The sequence below is a fragment of the Platalea leucorodia genome (genome assembly GCF_965183815.1).
Source record: "Platalea leucorodia genome assembly, chromosome: 3".
In the NCBI taxonomy this organism is placed as follows: domain Eukaryota; kingdom Metazoa; phylum Chordata; class Aves; order Pelecaniformes; family Threskiornithidae; genus Platalea; species Platalea leucorodia.
Window position 1 is genome coordinate 125,416,590 of NC_138825.1, and position 20,152 is coordinate 125,436,741.

Below are 20,152 nucleotides of genomic sequence, written 5' to 3' on the forward strand. Positions count from 1 at the left end.
CTTAAGGTCTGGAGAATCAGGGATCATCTTCAGAATTTTGTTTAAACTAATGAATGATCTTACAGGAATTATCATACATAAAAAGCTATTATTTTAGAATTTTTATGGAACAAAATGAGGGGTTAAATTTTCTGTGTGTGTAACACAGAAAAATACTTTCAGTATACTCCTTTTGGGGCATGGACGTTTCCCAAAATGATCAGTGGCTTTTGCTGACTGTTAGAAAATGGCAACAGCAGCCCAGATTCTGAAACTCTGAGGACTCAGGCTGAAATTAAGAAATTTGGCATGCAGTAACACTATACAGCTCAGAGCTTTTATTTTAAAACTGATGTCTTACCAAATACAGCCATCTGTGTTCCCTCTGGGAAAGGTTCTACCATTCTGTTTCCATTGACATGATGTTTATCTGGAAAGAAAAAAAAAAAATCAAAATGTAATAGAATATACGCTTTGCATAAAACCGACTGTTTTTTTCTTACAGTTCTATTGAAACCTGAAGTCTGATTTATGAAAGCCAACCTGTATAATTCAGTAATATCTGGAACTTCATGCTCTCTGAGTCTATTTTTCAAAATACCAACGACAAGTCCCAGGATATAAACCAAAGATGCATTTCAGTTTAGTGGTTAAGACAAGTCAGCTGATACTAACGCGACATACACAAACAGAGCAATATACAGTAGCAATCACTGTCAAAGGAGGAGCACTCTTGAAAGCAACCTCTTTATGCAAGCAGAAAAAGCAGGGAAATCATAATTCTCTCTTGCTGCTAGGATGCGTTGGTGCTCAAGCGCAAGGATTTTTATATGATCAAGCACGAACTGGGTGTATTTTCTGCACTAGTGTGGTGAGTTGACCTTGGCTGGCTGCCAGATGCCCACCCAGCCGCTCTCTCACTCTCCCTCATCAACAGGACAGGGGGAGAAAACAAGATGGAAAAGCTCATGGGTCGAGGTAATATACAGGGAGATCCCTTACCAGTTACCATCACGGGCAGACCAGACTCGACTTGGGGAAAATTAATTTAATTTATTGCCAATTAACATGTGTTTGGATAGTGAGAAACAAAGACAAATTAAAATCACACCTTCCCCCCACCTCCCTTTTTCCCAGGCTCAACTTCACTCCAGCCCTGACTCTGACCTTCGGGCTCACAGGGCTGTTTCTCACACTTTTTTCCTCACTCCTCGCTGCCGTGCCATGTTTTGCCCTTTCTTACATGTATTTTGTCAGAGGCATCACCAACATCGCTGACGGGCTCAGCTGTGTCCTGTGGTGGGGCCTTGCTGAACCGGCTGGGACTGGCTGGCACCAGCTGCGTCCGGCGTGGGGCAGCCCCTGCCGCTCCTCACAGAGGCCGCCCCTGCAACCCTCAGGCTACCAAAACCTGGACATTTACACCCAATACAATCAGCGAGGTTCACTAAAACGAATATTTATCCAACATACTCTAATGCCACATCCATTCACCACAGACCATACAGAGTTTGTCTTTTACAGCAGTCACACCTTGGACTGTTTTAACACTCTTAAATTACTGCCACCGTTGGAAACCACTGTAACAGATCAAACGTAATTGCTCTTCCATTAACCAATGCTTAATCAAGAAGGGCAGAGGAGCATGAAATGCAAACCAAAACGCATCGTTCAATTGTCCTCAGTGACTTGGAGTCGGCAGGCCCAGCACCTTCCAGCTCCCGCCAGGTCTCCACAAGGGAGGTGTTTTTCTTCCTCTATGCTATGGCCAAATTTCTTCCCTTTTTCTTAGAAAGCTTGACACATGACACAAAATTAGCAAAACAGCATCTGCTGTTTTCATGGAAACTGAAAAGCCGGTACATTTGAGGTTTACTTTAGTTAAACGGTCCTTTTCTAGCCATTATGGCTACCCACTCTCAAGTGAAAGACCGTTTTCTCTAGAGAGCAGCTGGACTCTGGGAAATCTGGTCTGTGGAAGCAGACAGATGAGCTACAGCCATCAGGAGCTGCAATTTAAAACTAAGTTATACATCCTTGCACAAGTATACAGGAGGACATAAGACAGAACACCTATACACAGCATTTGCATAAAAGCCAAATCAAGACCGAGATTTTCAGTCTCAAGGAACACAAAGCATACGGGAAGGTGCAATATTACGGCATCGCTGATGCTCACAGGGATGATTTCTGTGTAATAAAATAGTAGAAGCCTGGCTTTACTCCCTCCGTGACAAGATGGCTCCCAGGGGCTAGAAACTGCTCAGTTTCCAAACTCAATAATGTATTCTTCACATCCCAATGTACTTCTCTTTCATCCCAATGTACTTCCCTGAGCACAGAGAAAATTCTACTCCTTGTGATAATATAGGCTTATCACTATTGTATAATCAGGGTTGTATGTATAACCTGGAAATGAGCTCTCCAACCTCCAAATAAAATAAAATATACAGATCCACAACAGAATATTCCCAATCCTTTTCACTGGCATCTCCACATTCATTTCTTGATCTGCTAAGACTTGTTGTCAACAATGGTGGAAAGAAATAAAATCGCCTGAACTCAAAATACAGGTTTCGGTTCACAAAATACTTTCCAGGGAGAAAGCCAAGAGATTTTCTCAGTACGTGCATTATTTTACTTCCTGTAGTACAGAACCTGGTGAGAAATAAAACAGGGCAAATTAAGAACATGGGATTGCCTTGTGAATTCTCTGAAAGCAATATTTTTCATTAGCAGGGAGGCATAGCACAGTACTAATCCCAGCTGGCATCGAACATTTATCAACAGTCAATGGGAGGGAAAATGAGGGTTATCTGCAATTGGAGCGATGAAGTCAATTGTTTGCATTGAGGAAGATTGAATGCCCTGTGCCACACAAGCCAAGAGAGGGCCTTTAGGAAGGAAATTGTTGGGAGGTTCCAGAGTGGGAGTAATATGACCAGTGCCATACAAGGTCTCAACCTCGTTAGCTATAGCTTGTATTACTAACATGATCTACAGCCATCTGAGATGAGCGAACAGCCAGAAAAATTATGAAACACCATGCAAGATCAAATAAACCAACCCTCCCCTAGCCCTGATAGCTGCCTTCATTTAAAGAGTGAATGACATACATGATGTACGAAGTAGTTATCATTTCAAACGGTGAGGCTTTCAATATATTAAAATTAAAATTAATCTTTTAGAGGTGAGATGGGCTTGAATGAAAGTAATATTTCCAGAGTTTTCAAGTTGTCTTCCAATGCCTTCATACTTTTGTTTCAAAGATCTTAGCCAGATAAAATAATTCATTTTCTTGTCATTCATACTTTGTTTTATAATTTTTCCAGTATTCCCTGCCCCCTGCCTAGATGCACTAGTGAAAAATAAACAAAATTTACATGGACATTCACAAAACATACATGCAACCTTAGGAAGAAAGTAACAACGTATAGTATAAAGAGCCTCTCCACAAGTACACTATTCAAAGAACATTGCAGTTTGGGGGTTTTTACTGAACAGTTTTTCTTGTGAAAACATAAGCTTTAATTCCCACCTACAAATTGGATTGAGTAGCTCCAGAAAAATCAGAATACTTTGGCCCCATGGAATTAGAAAAAATTAGAAGTACTTTCCCTGTAACTTGCCCACAGAAAGAATAAACGACTGTTTCACACTCATCGTCATTCCAGGGACAAGGGCTTACAATATGTAAGATAAAACCTGTTGTTACGGAGACATGGAAAGATTATCAGTGAATACTGAACTGAAGTTAACTTCAGCTTCCTCGTGGTGAAAACATGTTTCACCCTAATACTGTCAATATTTACAGGGTTAATCCTTCAGTGGACTACAACAGTATTCAGGCACTTGGAAAAGTAGAATCGTGAGGACATCAATGTCTTTATGTCATCTTCTTGATCGTCTTGATCCTCAAGGTTTCAACAGAAAGCCAACTGGTAAGGAATAAATTTTTATTTCTGTTTTATTAATATTCAAGCAGTCAGCATTTTCATGAACGCAAGTTCACAACCAAACAACGGGGGACTTCGTCTCGGAACTGTCAAATGCTGCTCCATCCTCAACTGCAAGAACTCTCTTCACCGTTTTTCAAACTAAGCCTGAGAGCTATCTACAACATACTTTGCTCCCTGCTGAACAGAGCTAGTACGCGCTGAAAGCCACACATATCCTGGAGGTCTTGACATTCAACTTTAGCTTCAGGCAAAGTCTGCTTTAGACAGGTGCAGTGCCTGGCCCGCTCTCCTTAGATTCTCTGGATTTTTATAGAAATAATCCTTCACAGATCCTCTGTGTCTGTGAAACTGCGTAATGTATGGAAAGATAATCAAAAGTTGCTAAATAGGTCCTCAATATTTCTTTGGCATTATTGAGACTTTGCAGCCTATTGCTCCATAGTTTCTAACATAGTCCTACAATTGCCCTTTGCTAAAAATTCACTAACTTCAAGTAAAGTTCTGTCCACGCATGGATTAAGCTGTATCTGTACGAGTAAACTATTAAAATAAACAAGTCATATCTAGAAACTATTTGAGAAAGTGTTAATTAGCCGAGCTGAAATCATGTTAGATCCTATCCTAGCAATTTACCAGCATGGACAATCAAGTTCCAGTGCCTGGACCTGTTCTCTGGCACATTTTAATTTATTAGTATACACTTCATTTATCTTCACAGTTCCATGTATGTCGATGGTATCACACCTGTAACAGATAAATTTAACAACAAAAGATGTTCAAATGAGAAAGTTTTATAAAAAATATTTCCTTTCCAACCAGCCTGACTTAGGTTCTGAACAGATTTACTGTTCTGCTATAAGCCCAGAGGAAATTTAAAGCTCAGTTAAATAAAAATTCACTGCCTAAAGTTAAGTTAGATTCCTAAGAAAGTCATTGCCATAAAATTTATAGCACTTATCAGACCTTTAACAGAATCGAACTTGCAATTATTAGAGACTGAAGTTTGTGGTTCTTTCTTAAATTCACAAAATTAAAGCAATGGTCTAACGCAGAGCAGCCAGTCACTCATAAGCAAAATCCTCTCTCACAGTAGTACAGATGAAACGAAAGTTATGCCAAGAATGAAATCAGCAGTGCAGAAAGTCTGTACAAGGCATTTTGCATAATTGAAGATATCCGCGAGGAACTCTAGGTTAAGATGCCCACAGGCATTAATGAACCTGAGTTCTCTATTTGTGGACCCAAATGAAGCTGCTTAAAAAGATTTGGCTTTCAGAGAATGCTGATCCAGCACTGAGTGAAAATCAGAAATTTTCTGGTCTCAAAATATTCAATCTCAAGCAATTGTTATAAAGATTTGAGAACATTTATTTTTTATTTGTAAGAGATTTGTATGTTCTTCATATTTATCTTTTGATTTTTAAACCATTGGGGAATATTTAGACTCCATATCCAAACTTGTTTTATCAGAGCAGCCAGAAAGTTATTATTTTTAAATGAAAACTGAGATTCTCACATAATCAAATTAATCCAGGAGCAGGGGTCATATTTATACACAAGGACTGTTAATTTTCCATGGTAAGCACAGCCAGGAATTGAATTGAAAATAGCTGATTAACCAATTACCGTGAGCTTCCTCCATCTCCTCCCAGCACAAACACGATGGGTCCGTGGGGAGAGGAGGAGGAAAAGGGATAAGCAATGATGGGGCGAGGGAGGAACTTCCTCAAGCAAATCAGCTACTGCTTGAACGACTCCTTTCCCCTTTCTGTTTTGCCTTAGGCACCTTTTCCTACACTTTCCATCACACCACCGCGGTGGAGGTTTTTTCTCCATCGGCTACACCAAAGACGCACTCAGAAGCGGTAGCAAGATCTCTGAGGGGCTGGAAATCTCAGACAGATAACAGAGAAAGCAGATCGGGGCATACAAGTTTGTAAAACAGTTATAAAAGTAACTCAGTGGTTATTATTTCCAAAAGTGGCGTATAAGTCATAATATATATCATAAGAGTTGCAAGATGGGCACCAAAGAAACATAAAAGCACTGCTGACTTGCCAGAGCGTTAGCTGTGCATGGCGTGTACATATAATATTTAGCGTAGTTGCCATATTCGTTTTAAACAAAATTTTGGAGGCAATAAAGGGACATAAAACTTAGAGCCAGGCCTGTGTGAAAAAAACTGCTTTCATCTACATAAAGAGGAGCAAAGAAAAATGTTCAGCATTGAATAAGCAAGTTATTTAAATGCCTCCTAAATTTTGGCTGTGAGAGCAGTATGTCATTCACAGTCACAACTCCACCTCTCTAAAGCGAAGTAATGAAAAGTAGGATGACAGACACCGTTTGAAAACTCATAACATGGAGACAGACTGATGGCATTTCACTGTTACCTACAGCTGCTGTGCTCTTTTATTTAAAAATTCATTGAATGCCCAAGTTTAACGTCGGTGCCGGCGTTTGTACGCTCCAGCAAGACCACAGTAAAATGAATGCTACGGTGAGAAGACATCAGATTCATTGCTCTTGTGATGGCTGTGAAAGTTTTACTGCTTTAGGAGAAGAGAGAATTATCGGCAGTCTGAAAACTGAAGCAACAACAGATCTAACGCGTAGCACAGGACAAGTGAAATGCTTTGTCAGAAGTAAGACATTCAGGAAAAGCTCCTCGTGGCACGATTGGTAACCCACTGCGAGATACAGGGACTATCAGGCCTGATCATCCCCTACTGCTTTTTCATATAACACTTTTTACTGCTGTGCACCGTCAATATACAGTACATAATTGAAGGCCAGTGGGTTTCTTTTCTGTCTTGTAAACAAGAAATTATCTAATTTTTATTTCCAGTGAAGGACTGCAACATTTAGGAAAAAACGGTGGAAGTTTGGCAGTGCAGTGTTACCATTTAACATGTAGTGAGTAAAAGTGTCACCAAAGAGAAGAAATCCTAAGCTAAAGAAGTAGAAACAAGGAATTCACTGCCCTTGGGTAAAAATTCAACACAGGTGACACATGAAAACTCAGTTCAAAGGAAGCAAAATTAGCCTTACTTACCCGTATCTTCCAAACAAATATTTTCTTTTAATTTAACCATTTAATTTAACCAGCACATGTCAACAGAGAATGAACCAGATACCTGTTCATTTTTTCAAATTCTCATATCCTTTGCAGTAACTACATCGAAGCCTACAGGCAGCACTTAATTTATTAACAGTGAACTAACTACTAAAAGGGACACTTCCATTAGGCTACATGGCCTGTGGAATTAAAAGGCAGTAAGAAATGTGTTATTCACATTTCCAAGTATAAAACTTACTCGAGATCTTTAAAACAGATCTCCATCTCAGTATATTTCCGTGTTATCTGATGAGAGCTTCATTGCACTTCATTCACCTGGCTTAGAAAACAGGGACCTGACCTTTATTGCACTTGGGCTTAAAATGAGGTGCCTGAGTAAATTACCCGATTCTGAAAACTTCTGGGCTTCCAGAATTTCTGTTAACTTCACTGAAAGCCACAGCTGGCCAGTACTTTTGAAAAACAGGCCATTCATTTCTATACCTAAATACGAGCCTTGAAGCCTGACTTTTTAAACCTAAGAAGGTTTGGTTTGTTTTTTTTTTTTCACTGTACCTTACCCTTGTTAAATCTTTTAACAGTAATTCTTAAATCTTTCTATTTTTTTTAAATTACTAATTCTCTGATAAATCTTTGAACAATTGATTCATCCAATTTGAAGTCAATCTGACTAAATTCTGGTTTGAAAGCCTAGCTGTCACAGAGCCAGAATCTTTCTTTTTTTGTCCTATCATTCTCAGTAGGCATGGCTGATAGTTTGATCAAAACAGTTATAGGGATTGCTTTGTCGGTTATTCTAGGAGTAAACCGGATAGTTCTTTCAGTCAAAAGCATAAATGCAGAACTTTTCACCATCTACCTATCTCATAACCTGGAAGATATTTCCTTAAAAAAAAGGGTTTAGTTCTCTAATATGGTATCTGATGTGTATGCCAAGAGGTGTTACGCATGTACTACGTACCAAATTACATCATATAGGAGGTTTTTATAAATTGTACAAGAATAGGATTGTTCCAGTCCTTAATATTGAACCAGATCCTTAATTCTTCAGACAGAGGGGAAATCTTTCACCTTATTTATATCTGTCCCCTCTCCCAAGATCTGCTGGATATCAGAAAATGCTTTTAAGATGGTTTCACAATGATCTGGAAAGGACAGAGGGAAAGTCTGGCTGTTAAAGAGAAAGCGTGCAGGTAGTGACGCTGAAGGAATAGGAATTACCTACTAAATCCTCCCATTTCCAAGCTAAAGTGTCTAAAACCACCCACTCAACCTTGTCCCTGAAGGTGGAGCTTCTCTTCATCATTTTGGGGATTTCAAAAAGCTACTCAATGGAAAAATCCATGAAAGCATGGCTTCACCAGGGGCACGCTCTTAGAGGACTAAAGAGAGGCACAAGAGGGAGAGGGCTGCTCTACTTCAGGCCTCTGTGGAGCTAACAGTGGTATTAGATGTGTAATTTATGGCAGAATTTTGTCCATAAATTCTTCATAGCTGGTGACGAAATAGAAGCTCTTCTTTATTTTCAGGTCTAGTTCAACGAACGGAACTGTCAGTTCTGCAAGCTCCTGTGTAATAAGGAAGTCTAATGTCATATCAGATGAAACCCAAAGTGTTACGTCTCAAATCACTTTGCCTCCCAAAGGATATTTTCAGCACAGGGACACTGCTGCCCAAACCCAGCCATTTATGTTTCCGACTCTGACAAGTCATTTTGGTTCTCAGCATCGGCAGAGAGATGGCGTACATGATCTACGGGGTTTCTTTCACCTCTCCTTTCTCTAGTTCCATCCTCCATCAGTCAGTAGAGATCAGCTGTCAACTCATTACCAATTAAAAAGAGAGGTCACTTACGTAACGGTAATTCACTGCCTACAACTAATCATAGTATTGTGTTATTGTTCTCACACACCGGTTCCCAACTATTATTAAAAAAGCATGATATCATTCAACGGAAAATATTAATTAGAAATTTTGTTGAAAAATAAATAACTTTGCTTATTAAAATAGGTCAGGAAAGGAAGAGTGGTAGCTGAAAACAGTTTTGAAATGTATTCTGGAGATGATGTCTCACAATGTGACACACTCTGTTCTGCTGCATCCATTCTATCAAACAGATTACTACACAGAAACTGATTGATGCTACCAAAAGTGATGCGTCCTAGCACAGTGTGTCAGTTCAGACCCCAAAACACATGGACTCCTCAAAAAACATAGGCTCTGTCTAACGAACAAAGGCGAGATCACCGCACGCTGATTTTGTTCTGCAGTTCTTACTGGGAAATGTACCAACAGCAATGACAGGAAAATGTGTTTTCGAAAATGAAAATGAATTCATTTCTTAGAAGAGGGCAGTGGAGATGCAGAGGAGGAGAAAGAGCGATTTTGAAATTCCCAGTCTACTGGGGTTTGCAGATTAGAGGCTGAACAGCTGCGCCTGTAGCCGTGCCTGGGCTAATGGGAAGCGGTATGTCACGCAGCTGTGGACCACGAGGGAAGCAGGCTGCGCAGTGCCAAAGGCTGGATGGAGGAGCCCGCCTCCGCCGTGGGGAAGACGGGCTACAGCAGCCATGTGTGGGGCAAGGGGAGAAGTTGGGTGTGGGGCAAGGCGAGAAGTTGGCTGTAGGGCTCGGCGTAAGACCAGAGAGAGAGCAGATGTACATACTGGGTGGGGGGTAGTGGGTACGTGGCGGCTGGGACAGAGGATGGTGGGGGGTGGGAGTAAAATATGAGGCTCAGGGATATATTTGGGGTATGACCAGAGGAAAGTATCCTAGAAACTACACTAACAGACTTATTGCTTTCGAGGAGACAAAGCCACGAACCACTATGGGACTTTCACACACAGAAAGTACAAGACACCTAGGTAAACAAGACCGCTCACACCCTGACTGTACCCACGTGTGCTGCTCGATGTGTTTTCTGATTCTGTAGGCCACGTGTTTAACTTTTGAGTTTAGGGTAGAAACATTAAGGTTAAATGGAATATGCTCAAATTGGGATTCATGCCACTTGGCTTTAGTCATCTATAATGGATATCTGCATCTGAGCATTCAGCCTTGGATCCTTCTGTACTCTGGAAAGAACCAGACACTTCGGTGGTGATTCATCTGACATATTTTGGGTGTTTTCTTCAGGATAAAATGAATCATATTTAAAAATGTCAATTTCTGAGCGCTGACTATAAGGAAACTAGTGACAAACTCAGATGAATTCCACCTGTACCACCGGCAGTAATATCATTGAGATTTATGATCTATTCAGGGGGAGGATTATATGCACTTGTGTGTGCACACATATTTATTAAAATATGGCCTTGACACCAACGGAGATTCTGGGTTATGAACCAGGACAAATGCTAACAGTAAAACACATGATCGAAATAGCAAAGGAAACAATAGCAGAGGAAAATAGCAATCCTATCTACAAGGGTTGCTAGAAGGTAGTCTATCTCACAAGCAGTTTTGTTGCTGTACTGCAGTAATAGACCTCTAATGAACACAGCGTTCACCCAGCTCAGACAGGTAACACAGACAGAAACATATTGGGTACACACGGTAGTCAACTCGTGTGGTATTTTTGGGATTGTCACATCATTTCACTTCCCAAAAACCTAATTCGTGGAGTTATGACATAACATGAAAATCTCCGTTTTCATTTTTAAAAGCTATCTTTTTTAACCTGCCTGTTGGGAGATTAAAAAATGGAGAACAGTGACATTCAAAAGTTAAAAATTAAATAAGAAATACAAATATAATTTCTCCTTCTAAGAAGATACACAGTGTTCAAATGTTCAAGATTTTATCTTCCTAATACCTCTACAATATGGCTCCACTATGTATATGCACATATAAATCTTTTGTTTAGGTTCTCATTATCTCCCACCTTGATTGCTAAAATATGCTTTCCTTGAGACTTGAGAAAGGCTAAATTGAGACTCGAGAAAGCACTAAAATTCCCCAAGAATACCGAACGCTGTTCTAGTCCATCCGTTTGACAATGTCACTCTCCTCTATCGCACCAAGCAGAAGTTGCTTCTCTACTTTCAAGGCCCTCCTGGCCGAGACTCCGCTGCCACCCATCTTCCATGCTCCAGCTGAATGTCACGTTCCACCTCCGACCCCTCGGAGATGCCAGCCATCACTCTTTACCCTCCCTAACAGGTTTCCTCACCATTTCTGTGGTAGTTCCCCTTACAGGAGGGAGGAGATCCCCACAAACAAAACCAGAGCTACGTCCTCATCTCCCTCCTTAAACGTCCTCTAGTGATGGAAGTGTGCATGAAAAACCTGACACTGGTTGGTCTCCTTGTATGTAACGTATAGGCAGGGTGCCAGTATATCGACCTCTAGTGATTTCGGCTGTCTGTCAGTTCTGTATCGTCGTGTGGTAATCCAAATAAAAATAATAGAAATAGTGTTGTATATACTGCGTGGGACCCAATGCATAGCTGTTGAATAATTTGCATTGATAATTAGCCCCTTCTGCAAAAGAACAGGTCAGCAGGCCATCATTTGAGAGAATAGAGCGGCACACCATCTTTTTTTGACTCCCTGTAATGATCAGCAATGCACTGAATGCACAGAAAAAGCCCCAAACCTGGAGCAGAGTGTGGTATCGAGTTATCCACGGAAGGCGAACAATCCACGCCATCTCCACCCTTATTGCTTTTCAGGCGGTGCCAGTAGCATCTGGTTGTGAGTGTAGGAGTTGAACAAAGCTGATAAAATACATCTGGACTTTATTTCAGAATTAGAGACAATGCCTTTCAAAACCCCACTTGAAACCCTTATCTAAACCAGCTTGGATAAGAATACTATCAGACAGGCTGAAAAACGAAGAGATCCAAACAAAGGATGATGATAAACACAGCGTAACCGAGTTGGGAGGAGATGTCCAGTGGGGTGTGGCAAGGAGGACTGTTAAGCCTGGGTTTATTTAGCAGCTTTATTAATGATCTCAAAGAAGGGGTGAAAAGCACATGAATAAAACATGCACTGGATACTCAACTGGGACATCATGTGTACACCATGAAAAATGAAAACTAGCACAAAGCTCTAGGCAGAAATTCTGCAATGAAGCACAGAGAGATGCAAAGCAGCTCCAGGAATACTACTGTTTTCTTATTATGGAAGAAGAGCTTGCGCCCTCATCTTTCTTGAGGAAAAAAAAACTGTCTGAAAAGGCAGGGACCACAGCCTGAGGGAAGGACGGAAGATTCACAGGAGAAATAAACTCTTACAGTGGCCAGACTCTAGAAAGCCATGTGCCCTCAGCTCCTGCTATAGAGACTGCTGCTGGGGCTACAGCCTCTGCTGGTACGCTCCCTGGCACTGCGTGGCTCAGCATCTCCTCGCTTGAGAATCAGCAGCGTAAATGCCAAATTCTAGGCTAGCCTACGCAAAGAAAAGCTAGGTACAGAGAACAGTGCACACCTAATGCTAAAATCCCCAAACTGCTTTTAAGTGCATTGCTTTTGCACGTTAATATTTACATTTCAATTACATTTAATTTCCTTTTGCACGTTAATATTTACATAATCTTCTAAATTTGACTTTTGATTTAGGATGCTCACTTTCTGAGGGTTCAGCCTGAGAGCATTTAGGTCTTGTGCCAATTGATACTGGGTATCTTAACACCGACGAGCTATTATTCACTTTTTATGTTCATAGTTTCTCAAAATTAGACTGAAGATAATTTTTGATGGATGTTCACATACGTGTTCAAAGGGGGAGGATCCCTTTTAAATTCATGGCTGGCCATGAATTTCTAGATAAATAGTTGAGCAGTGGTTTTTCAAGTCCTTAATTACATACGTAGAGACATAACTCAAACATTTTTTTCCTGAGGAGGGTCTCATAGAGAAACACTGCTTCTCCAGTGTAGACTTCTTTGACTAATATTACAGTATTCTAAGATTGCACTAAAAGAGGCCATTCGGGCCGAGGAGATCACTCTAAGTGCAACTTCTCTGGTTTTTCTTAAATACATTATGGAAGAGCTTGACCCAGGAAAGGTTCCTCTCACCCAAAGCACCAGGACTAATGAGGGAAATATGCAGTAGTGAGCAATTCACCTGCTTTTAGGCATCCATATACAGAAGAGATGGATCTTACCCTACAGGTGACTATTTTTCCCCAAAAAAGGTGACTATTTTTCCCCAAAAAAGATGACTATTTTTCCTACGTGACTATTTTTCCTATGCAGGATCCTATGGTGGTTAGCTCAGATAAAGATATGTATACTGGTCAAATTAATTCCAACCAGTCTGTATGTTTTCATTCACTTAGAGAAGCAATACCAAAGAAAAGCCGCTCTCATACTTTTCTCTGTCTACTCACTGAGACTCTCGACCTTTAGGATGCTTGATTCTTCCTTGCACAAATGCCCTGTTTTATATCAGCTTTGTCTTTGTTCTCCATGAAAAGGGAAAAAAATAATTTTGAAGATCCAAGCCAGTAAACAACCAGGCCTATTGTGATTTTTGTATCAAAAAAAAAAAATCTAACCAACACGTGATATTAAAACTTTACAACATCCCAGAGAGGTCTTATTATGCATATTACACCAATAACACAACGACAGGTTAAAGAACTTCTCCAAGTTCACAATATCGCTGGTAAAACATGTCTTGATTCCCAGTCCCTTATACCAAAGAGCTTGTCCAACTCCCTCTCCAGCTACTTGGAAAAGGGTGTTTATTGGGCTAATAAAACCCAGTGGAGGGAATTCAACAGTCACTCTCTATTAATGAGTTAACATCACTCAGCCACCTACAATTTAATTTTTCTAAGGCCCTGAGATTTTAATTTGAGTAATACTTCTATTAATTACAATGTCTAATAACAATGTCTAATTCAGACATCTGTTAAAAGTATGTAATGTTAATTTATTGGAAAATCTCCAGCAGTGCTCAATTAAAATGTTCCCCAGTTAAGTTAATGCATATGATTTGTAATGAATAGCAAAATTAGGTACTGTTAATAAAAATAATAGCAAATTAAAAACAATAAAACCTTGAGTTTAAGACTCACAAAATTAAAGAGGCAGAATTTTTCATTAGGCCGCAGAGCAAGAATTTTTGCAAAGAGGAGATTCTCACACGGGTTTGGGAGCCTATCTGGCAGAGCAGTGCTCTAAATTAGCACCTACAGGAAGTATTTGTTGCACAAAACACTGCAGGAAATAGTATTAAGCCTTACTTATTAGCTTTTTCTTGCTTTAATTTCAGTTTTCCCTCACAAGATATTTTTCACGTTCCTTAAATACGTAGGCTTACTCAGAGGCCTATATTTGGCAGGGTGGATTTTGCTATTTTTAAATAATTACGCGACTTTGCAGCATATCTGCAGTCCTGTGAATTAAATTGATAGGTGAAACAAACAGCGCTTTTTCTCATCTGAGCATTGTCATCATATTATCATTTCTGTGCCTGACTGCATGTCTCCACTACGCCGTTAATCTGTTTTTAAAAATGGATCTACATGAAACCATGGAAATGAGGTAGAGCACAGTTTTAGCGAAGCGTTACAATACACCGCGGTCCCTTAAAGCACAACTGACATTTCTTTTTTCCTTGTGAAGATGTCAGTAGCTTTGAGCGAGCAGCAGCATGCAGCCTGTGATAGAGTATCTCTCTGCTACACGCTCCCCCTTGATGGCAGATTATCTGCCTGGAGGTTGCATTAGGCTTCAGTCAGCTGTCAGTCAGCAGATGAGCAGGAACGGTCCAGTGCTTCTTCCCCCCCTCGCCCATCTGACAGTGATAAATGACCAGACCTAATGCTCAGCTAAGCTTGACGGGTCCGGGCCTCCCCTCGCAATCTGTTTCAGATGAACATCAGCCTTTTTCTGGTAATATCCCGTCGGCACGGCAAAGGCAGGATGGGGGAGCACCAAGGTTAGGCCAACTGGCTTTTCTTTTTCGAAAAAAAAGAGAATTGTGATTTTACTACTCAAAGCAGCTCATAATCTGATGGCAAAAATAAAGATGAGAACGGTGTTATAACCCCCCACAGTGAGCGCAGTCATCAGTTAACCACCTATCTCCTCAAAAGGATGGACGCGTCGCCCTCAAAGCTTCAGAAATGCACCTCAGCCTTAAATATAGTTTATCATCTAAAGTGCTTGTCCTCTTTGTGAAACAATGTCAGGACATTGCTTCTTTCGTTGTAGCTCAAATGGATGGGGAAGGGACTCTAAAAAAGACAATTTTTAAAGTGAAATGGGAAGTAGTTACCCCAATTATAAAAATTCGCTACAACTTCACCTGGAACAACTACTGCAGTTTAAGGCTGATCCTCTACTTCTTAGTGACTAGAAACACATCATAAAATATTTCATACTTAATTTTTTTTTTTCACTTTTATTTTAAGTCAAATAAATTACTCCGGGACTCTAGGCTCAAACTATGGTTCTTTACTGAAGCTAGTGACCATCGAACACCAAACTAGCCACTGACCACTACAGAACCATATCCGCATCCATCATGAACAGTTGCTTCACAGTAGACTTCCAGTTCACATGTTGTACCTTCCATAAGTGATTTAGGATGAGATGCAAGAGGATTTGAAATGAATGAAGATGCATTCGGCTGCTCAGAAAACCTAAGCATAAGGCACACGGTTCTCTCAGGGTGACAGGGTTAGGCACTGAACTCTTTGTATCCTTGTTGCAGCCTTGCTTGCGGCCTGCATGGCATCTTAACATTAGTTTCACTGCATCTTTAAGCATCTCTGCTTTGAAACCTGGCCGCTTAGAGACCAAAGTTTAATTTTTAAAATGCCTTCGACCATTCCCAGGGCCGTGTCATCGCAAAGCTACACTCAGGCTAAGAAGTGGACTTAAACCCTCAAGAAGCATTAGATAAGAGCATCTACTATGAAGTCCTGTGTTAGATACTTGCACAAAGAGACTTGTTTGCCTAGCGATTGTCTTTAGAGGGTTCTGCTGAGCAGGACTGTAGTCAAAGCAGAGAAAGTGGATCCACTGTCAGGAAAGGAAGCAAAACGGATTTGATTCTGCCTTGCTGACCAGGCTTTATTCACTTCTGAAATCAACCCCAAGAGGCCCAGAAGAATTATCCTACATGTAGGCCATCCAGCATTGACTTTTGAGGGAGATAAAGACAGGAGAGTGGAACAAAAAGACTGTCTCTGAGTGGTGAGATCACCCTCAACACACCAGATGCTTTATTCGCTGTAGGTAAGACTTCCATCGACTATACGTGCATACTTAGGAGTTATCTGGATTTCTTTACCTGGAAAAAACTATGCATTCTGGTAGTGATTTGTAAAGTCTCACATCAAGAATATCTACATTTATATTGCTCAACAGAGATGATGAGGCTTCCTTTCAGGTAATGGAAAGAGCAAGGTGCCTCCTTCTGGGGTCCTCAACCATCCTTCCTGGTCCAAGGCATCGCCTTTAAAGGCACTGCGTTGCCTAACTTGGGAACCTAAAGTAGATAGACTAACTGTGGCCTTTAGGTGTTCTCAAAAAACTTGCTAATAAGCAGATTATACAAAGAACTTTACTAAAATACCATTTGTAGAGTGAAGACAGCAGCTTTAAAGAGTGAAAACATGCTTAGCAGCCTTTACCTGGCCTTTGTGAGCATTGTACACACCGTTAAACAACTACCAAATCTAGAACAATTAGATATAATTGGTACTGAAAGCTTAGAGGAAACCCAGAGACAGAATAGCAGGGGTCATGTCGCGGGTGCTCTAGCAGAGCTGTGAGGGAAGGGGCAGAGTGGGCGAGGAAGGAGGCAGACCGACAAAGCTACACGGGAAAAAAGAGTGCTTGATTAGGAAGGGTATTACACACGTTAAATACATCAGTAGACTTGCAGAAAAGTTTTAGCAGGGATTGTTCACATATACGTAATTATCGGTAACCTATGTTAATGCTAAAATTAAAGAGAATTGTAGAATACATCAAAATACTAACTGAGAAGGGTATTATTACTAACTCGAACAGCAGCACAGCTAGGGATCTGTTTCTAAACTCCACTGAAAACACTAACATTTCTTTACTGGCATTGCTGTGTCATGCTTTAGGCCTGGCAGAATTGATGCTTACAGGGCAACTGGGAGCGTAACCAGCCTGGCTGTTTAGTGCAAGAGGCACCTGCCATGGACAAGAGCGCTCCGTGCCTCACAGCCCCAGGAGGAACAGCTGAACTACTCAAAGAACAAGACGAACCGGAGAGGGGAAGATACCGGCTGTGTCTGGGGGGACGTGGGCTGCACAGAGCACCCCGCCAGCAAGGGACGAGGGAGCACAAGCGGTCCGATCCTCACCGCTGCTCCGCGGACCTGAGACAGGCATGGTAAGCTCAACCTCATCTTTGAGGTATGCCAAGAAAGGTTTTCTCGCTTGGAAAAGAAAGAAACTGAATCTGGCAGTTATTCTGGCAGGTGTAAGCGATATGCTCCCCAAGGTTCAACGCCCTAAATTCTTCTGTATGATCAACAGGGAGACAGGGCATTGCAGAGAGCAATTCAGACACCCTGAAATTAGCTTTCAGCTTTGAACGGCCTTCTGAATGGGGTTGGCTCCCACTCTCTGTCTCTGCATTGGCTGTGGAAGAAGAAACATGGGAGATTTTAGCTCCTTTATGCTAAAGTTAGCTTCTTTATGCTGAAGTTAGCTTCTTTATGCTAAAGTTAGTTTCTATGAATAGCCCTACAAATCGCAAGAAATTTCAGCTGAAAGCTAGAATTTGTTTTGAAAATCATCAAAATGAACATTTTAACCCATTGTAGCAAGAGACATAAACAAATAAAGCCTGTAGTGATATAGGCTGCTAATTCTAACATGATTCATCTCATCCTAAAGCAGTCATCTGAAATATTCAAATCATACCTTGAGGACATTTATCTCCCCCGTGACTGTTACGGAGCCAGTGGTAACCAGCTCAGACAGCAACACCTATGCTGTGAGCATCTGAATTTTGGCCAAACGAATCTATTATTTTTTGCTATTTGCAAAGAAGTGATTTGTCATCTCCACTGTAGAACCTAATTTCAATATAATTTTTCAGGGAATCCTGTATTTCTAAAGAATGTCACTCTTGTGAGGGAAAAAACCAAACACATCAAGCGCAGTAAGGGCAGACTGTGTTATTATGGAAGCATTAGTTGCACCCCGATACTTATTCTGGTAGCAGACACAATTCCATAATTACAGTGAAATCCACTTTCCTTACATAACAGGAATTTAACCTTTCTTCCAACCAAGAAATATAAAGTATATGTTATCCAAATACGCAACACATTCCTTTGAATACAGAATCAATTCTCTAAACATTTCCTCCTCTTTGTATTAACTCATAAAGCTTTAATTAATAGAGTGCATCTTTTCAGAAATTTAGCATTCTTCCCAGTCTTCTTTTGCTCTGAACAATCTTAATAACAGAATTTGAATCTTCAGACCTATTATACACTGAAATTAACTGACATATTGAGCTTACATTGTAATTGAATAAATTGGGGTGTAATAAATTTATCCATTATTGCTTCAACTGTTATATATAAACTACCTCAAGCTCTCATCCATAGCTCAGGGTAGGCTTGCGCTACATGGTTATGGCATGACATACAACTCGTTGAACCACTATCATTCCTTTACAACTCGCTTACATGTAATGCCTTCACAAGTTGTAACGAATGAGGGATATGGGAATATCGCCTGCGTTGCATCCCCGCCTTCCTGGAGGAGTTTGCTTAGCTCCCATTGCTCCTGAAATGTCCCATGTCTGTTTATCTTCTATTTCAGTGGCTGCCCACAGTATTCCTTCCTCAGTTAAACCGTGAAATAAAAGAGAACTGCTGGCAAATTCTGCTTTAGAATTTTGCCAGTCACTTCTCATACAATTGTATGAGTACTACATGGTAATGTTTGTGATTTCATGGTAGACAAAGCAGATTTTTGGTAGATGAAATGGATGTGGATTTTTTAAACATTTTTTACCTTCATAAAATGACAAAACATAATCATGGTTTTAGTACTTTAATGTGTCTTGATTTACCAGAAGTAAATATAACATCAAGTATCCTGAGTTTATAATGCCTCGTTTGCAGAAAACTACAACAGTTCTACAGTATTTTTATCTTCATATTGCTGAAATAGTGTTGCAAATGTGACTCCAATTTTGCACTGTTTTTTTCTTGCCGCATGTATTATGACCAGCTGCAGCTTATGGTACTACATAATCAAGGACAGTTTTTCAAAATTATTCAATAGCTCCCATTGAACTGATGGCACATTTTCATAAGAGCTCAGCACTTAATATTGTAAGATCTTTTAAAAATCTGACTCCTGTGTATTATTTCAACTAGGATTCAAGAAAAATAATTAGGTTTTAAAAGAGTTGGTGTACATTTAATCACATAGCCTGAAGAACCTGCCTCATTGCCTCTTGGTCACCTGCAAATCTGTGCCAGTTATTCAGTCCGTGACCACACCAGGTTTGGGCTTTTATCCCGAGTGTCAACTCAAATACCGGCTGATTCCCCTGCTCGATGCATTTTCGTGAATGTACCTGGACAGTAAGAACCGACTTGAGATTATTAACTTTTAAGGCTTTGCTTGTGATGATAAACCAACAGTGGCAGAGGCACATGGGCTGGACCACAAAGCTCTACACAGTTACATGGTCTTCAACATGGTTTCACGGTGGTTCTCTAGCAGTCTCCCAGGCAATTCCCAGCAAGGTTCAGGAGCTAGAGCAGGTCAAGGTTCACTCCTGGCAGGCAGTCTGGATGTGCCCGTGATGTTTTGGAAGAGAAGAGAGTTTAATAGCATGAAGGTGGCCAAACCACCCCAGTGGCCTCAAAGCCAAAGAACAGGCCTTGGCTCTACTTAGTTTACTCGTATAGGTGTTGCCTGAAGGCTTAAAAGGTTGTGGAGGTTTTTCAGGTGTTATGTGCTGGAGGAATCTGGGCACTGCTCTTTGAGACCACCACAATAAGTAGATTTGATGAGGTTCAAGTAGCTTTCTAAGAAGTCTGTCGCGAATGGAGCCATACGCAAAATTTTACATCAAGTAATTCACAGAAAGAGCCGAGCCTGGAAGTTATGGTTCCTTTTTTTTTTTTTAAAGCTAAACCTGGAAAGAGAAGTTGTC

General features: G+C 40.6%; 1 protein-coding gene across 1 annotated transcript in view; it reads right to left on the reverse strand.

Annotated features, from left to right (window-relative positions):
• MSRA (methionine sulfoxide reductase A) overlaps nucleotides 1–20,152 on the reverse strand; it is a 301,044-nt gene that overhangs the window by 182,214 nt on the left and 98,678 nt on the right. Inside the window, exon 2 of the mRNA XM_082305437.1 lies at nucleotides 341–409. Coding sequence (XP_082161563.1) covers nucleotides 341–409 — 69 coding nt within the window. The remainder of the gene's footprint in view (nucleotides 1–340; nucleotides 410–20,152) is intronic.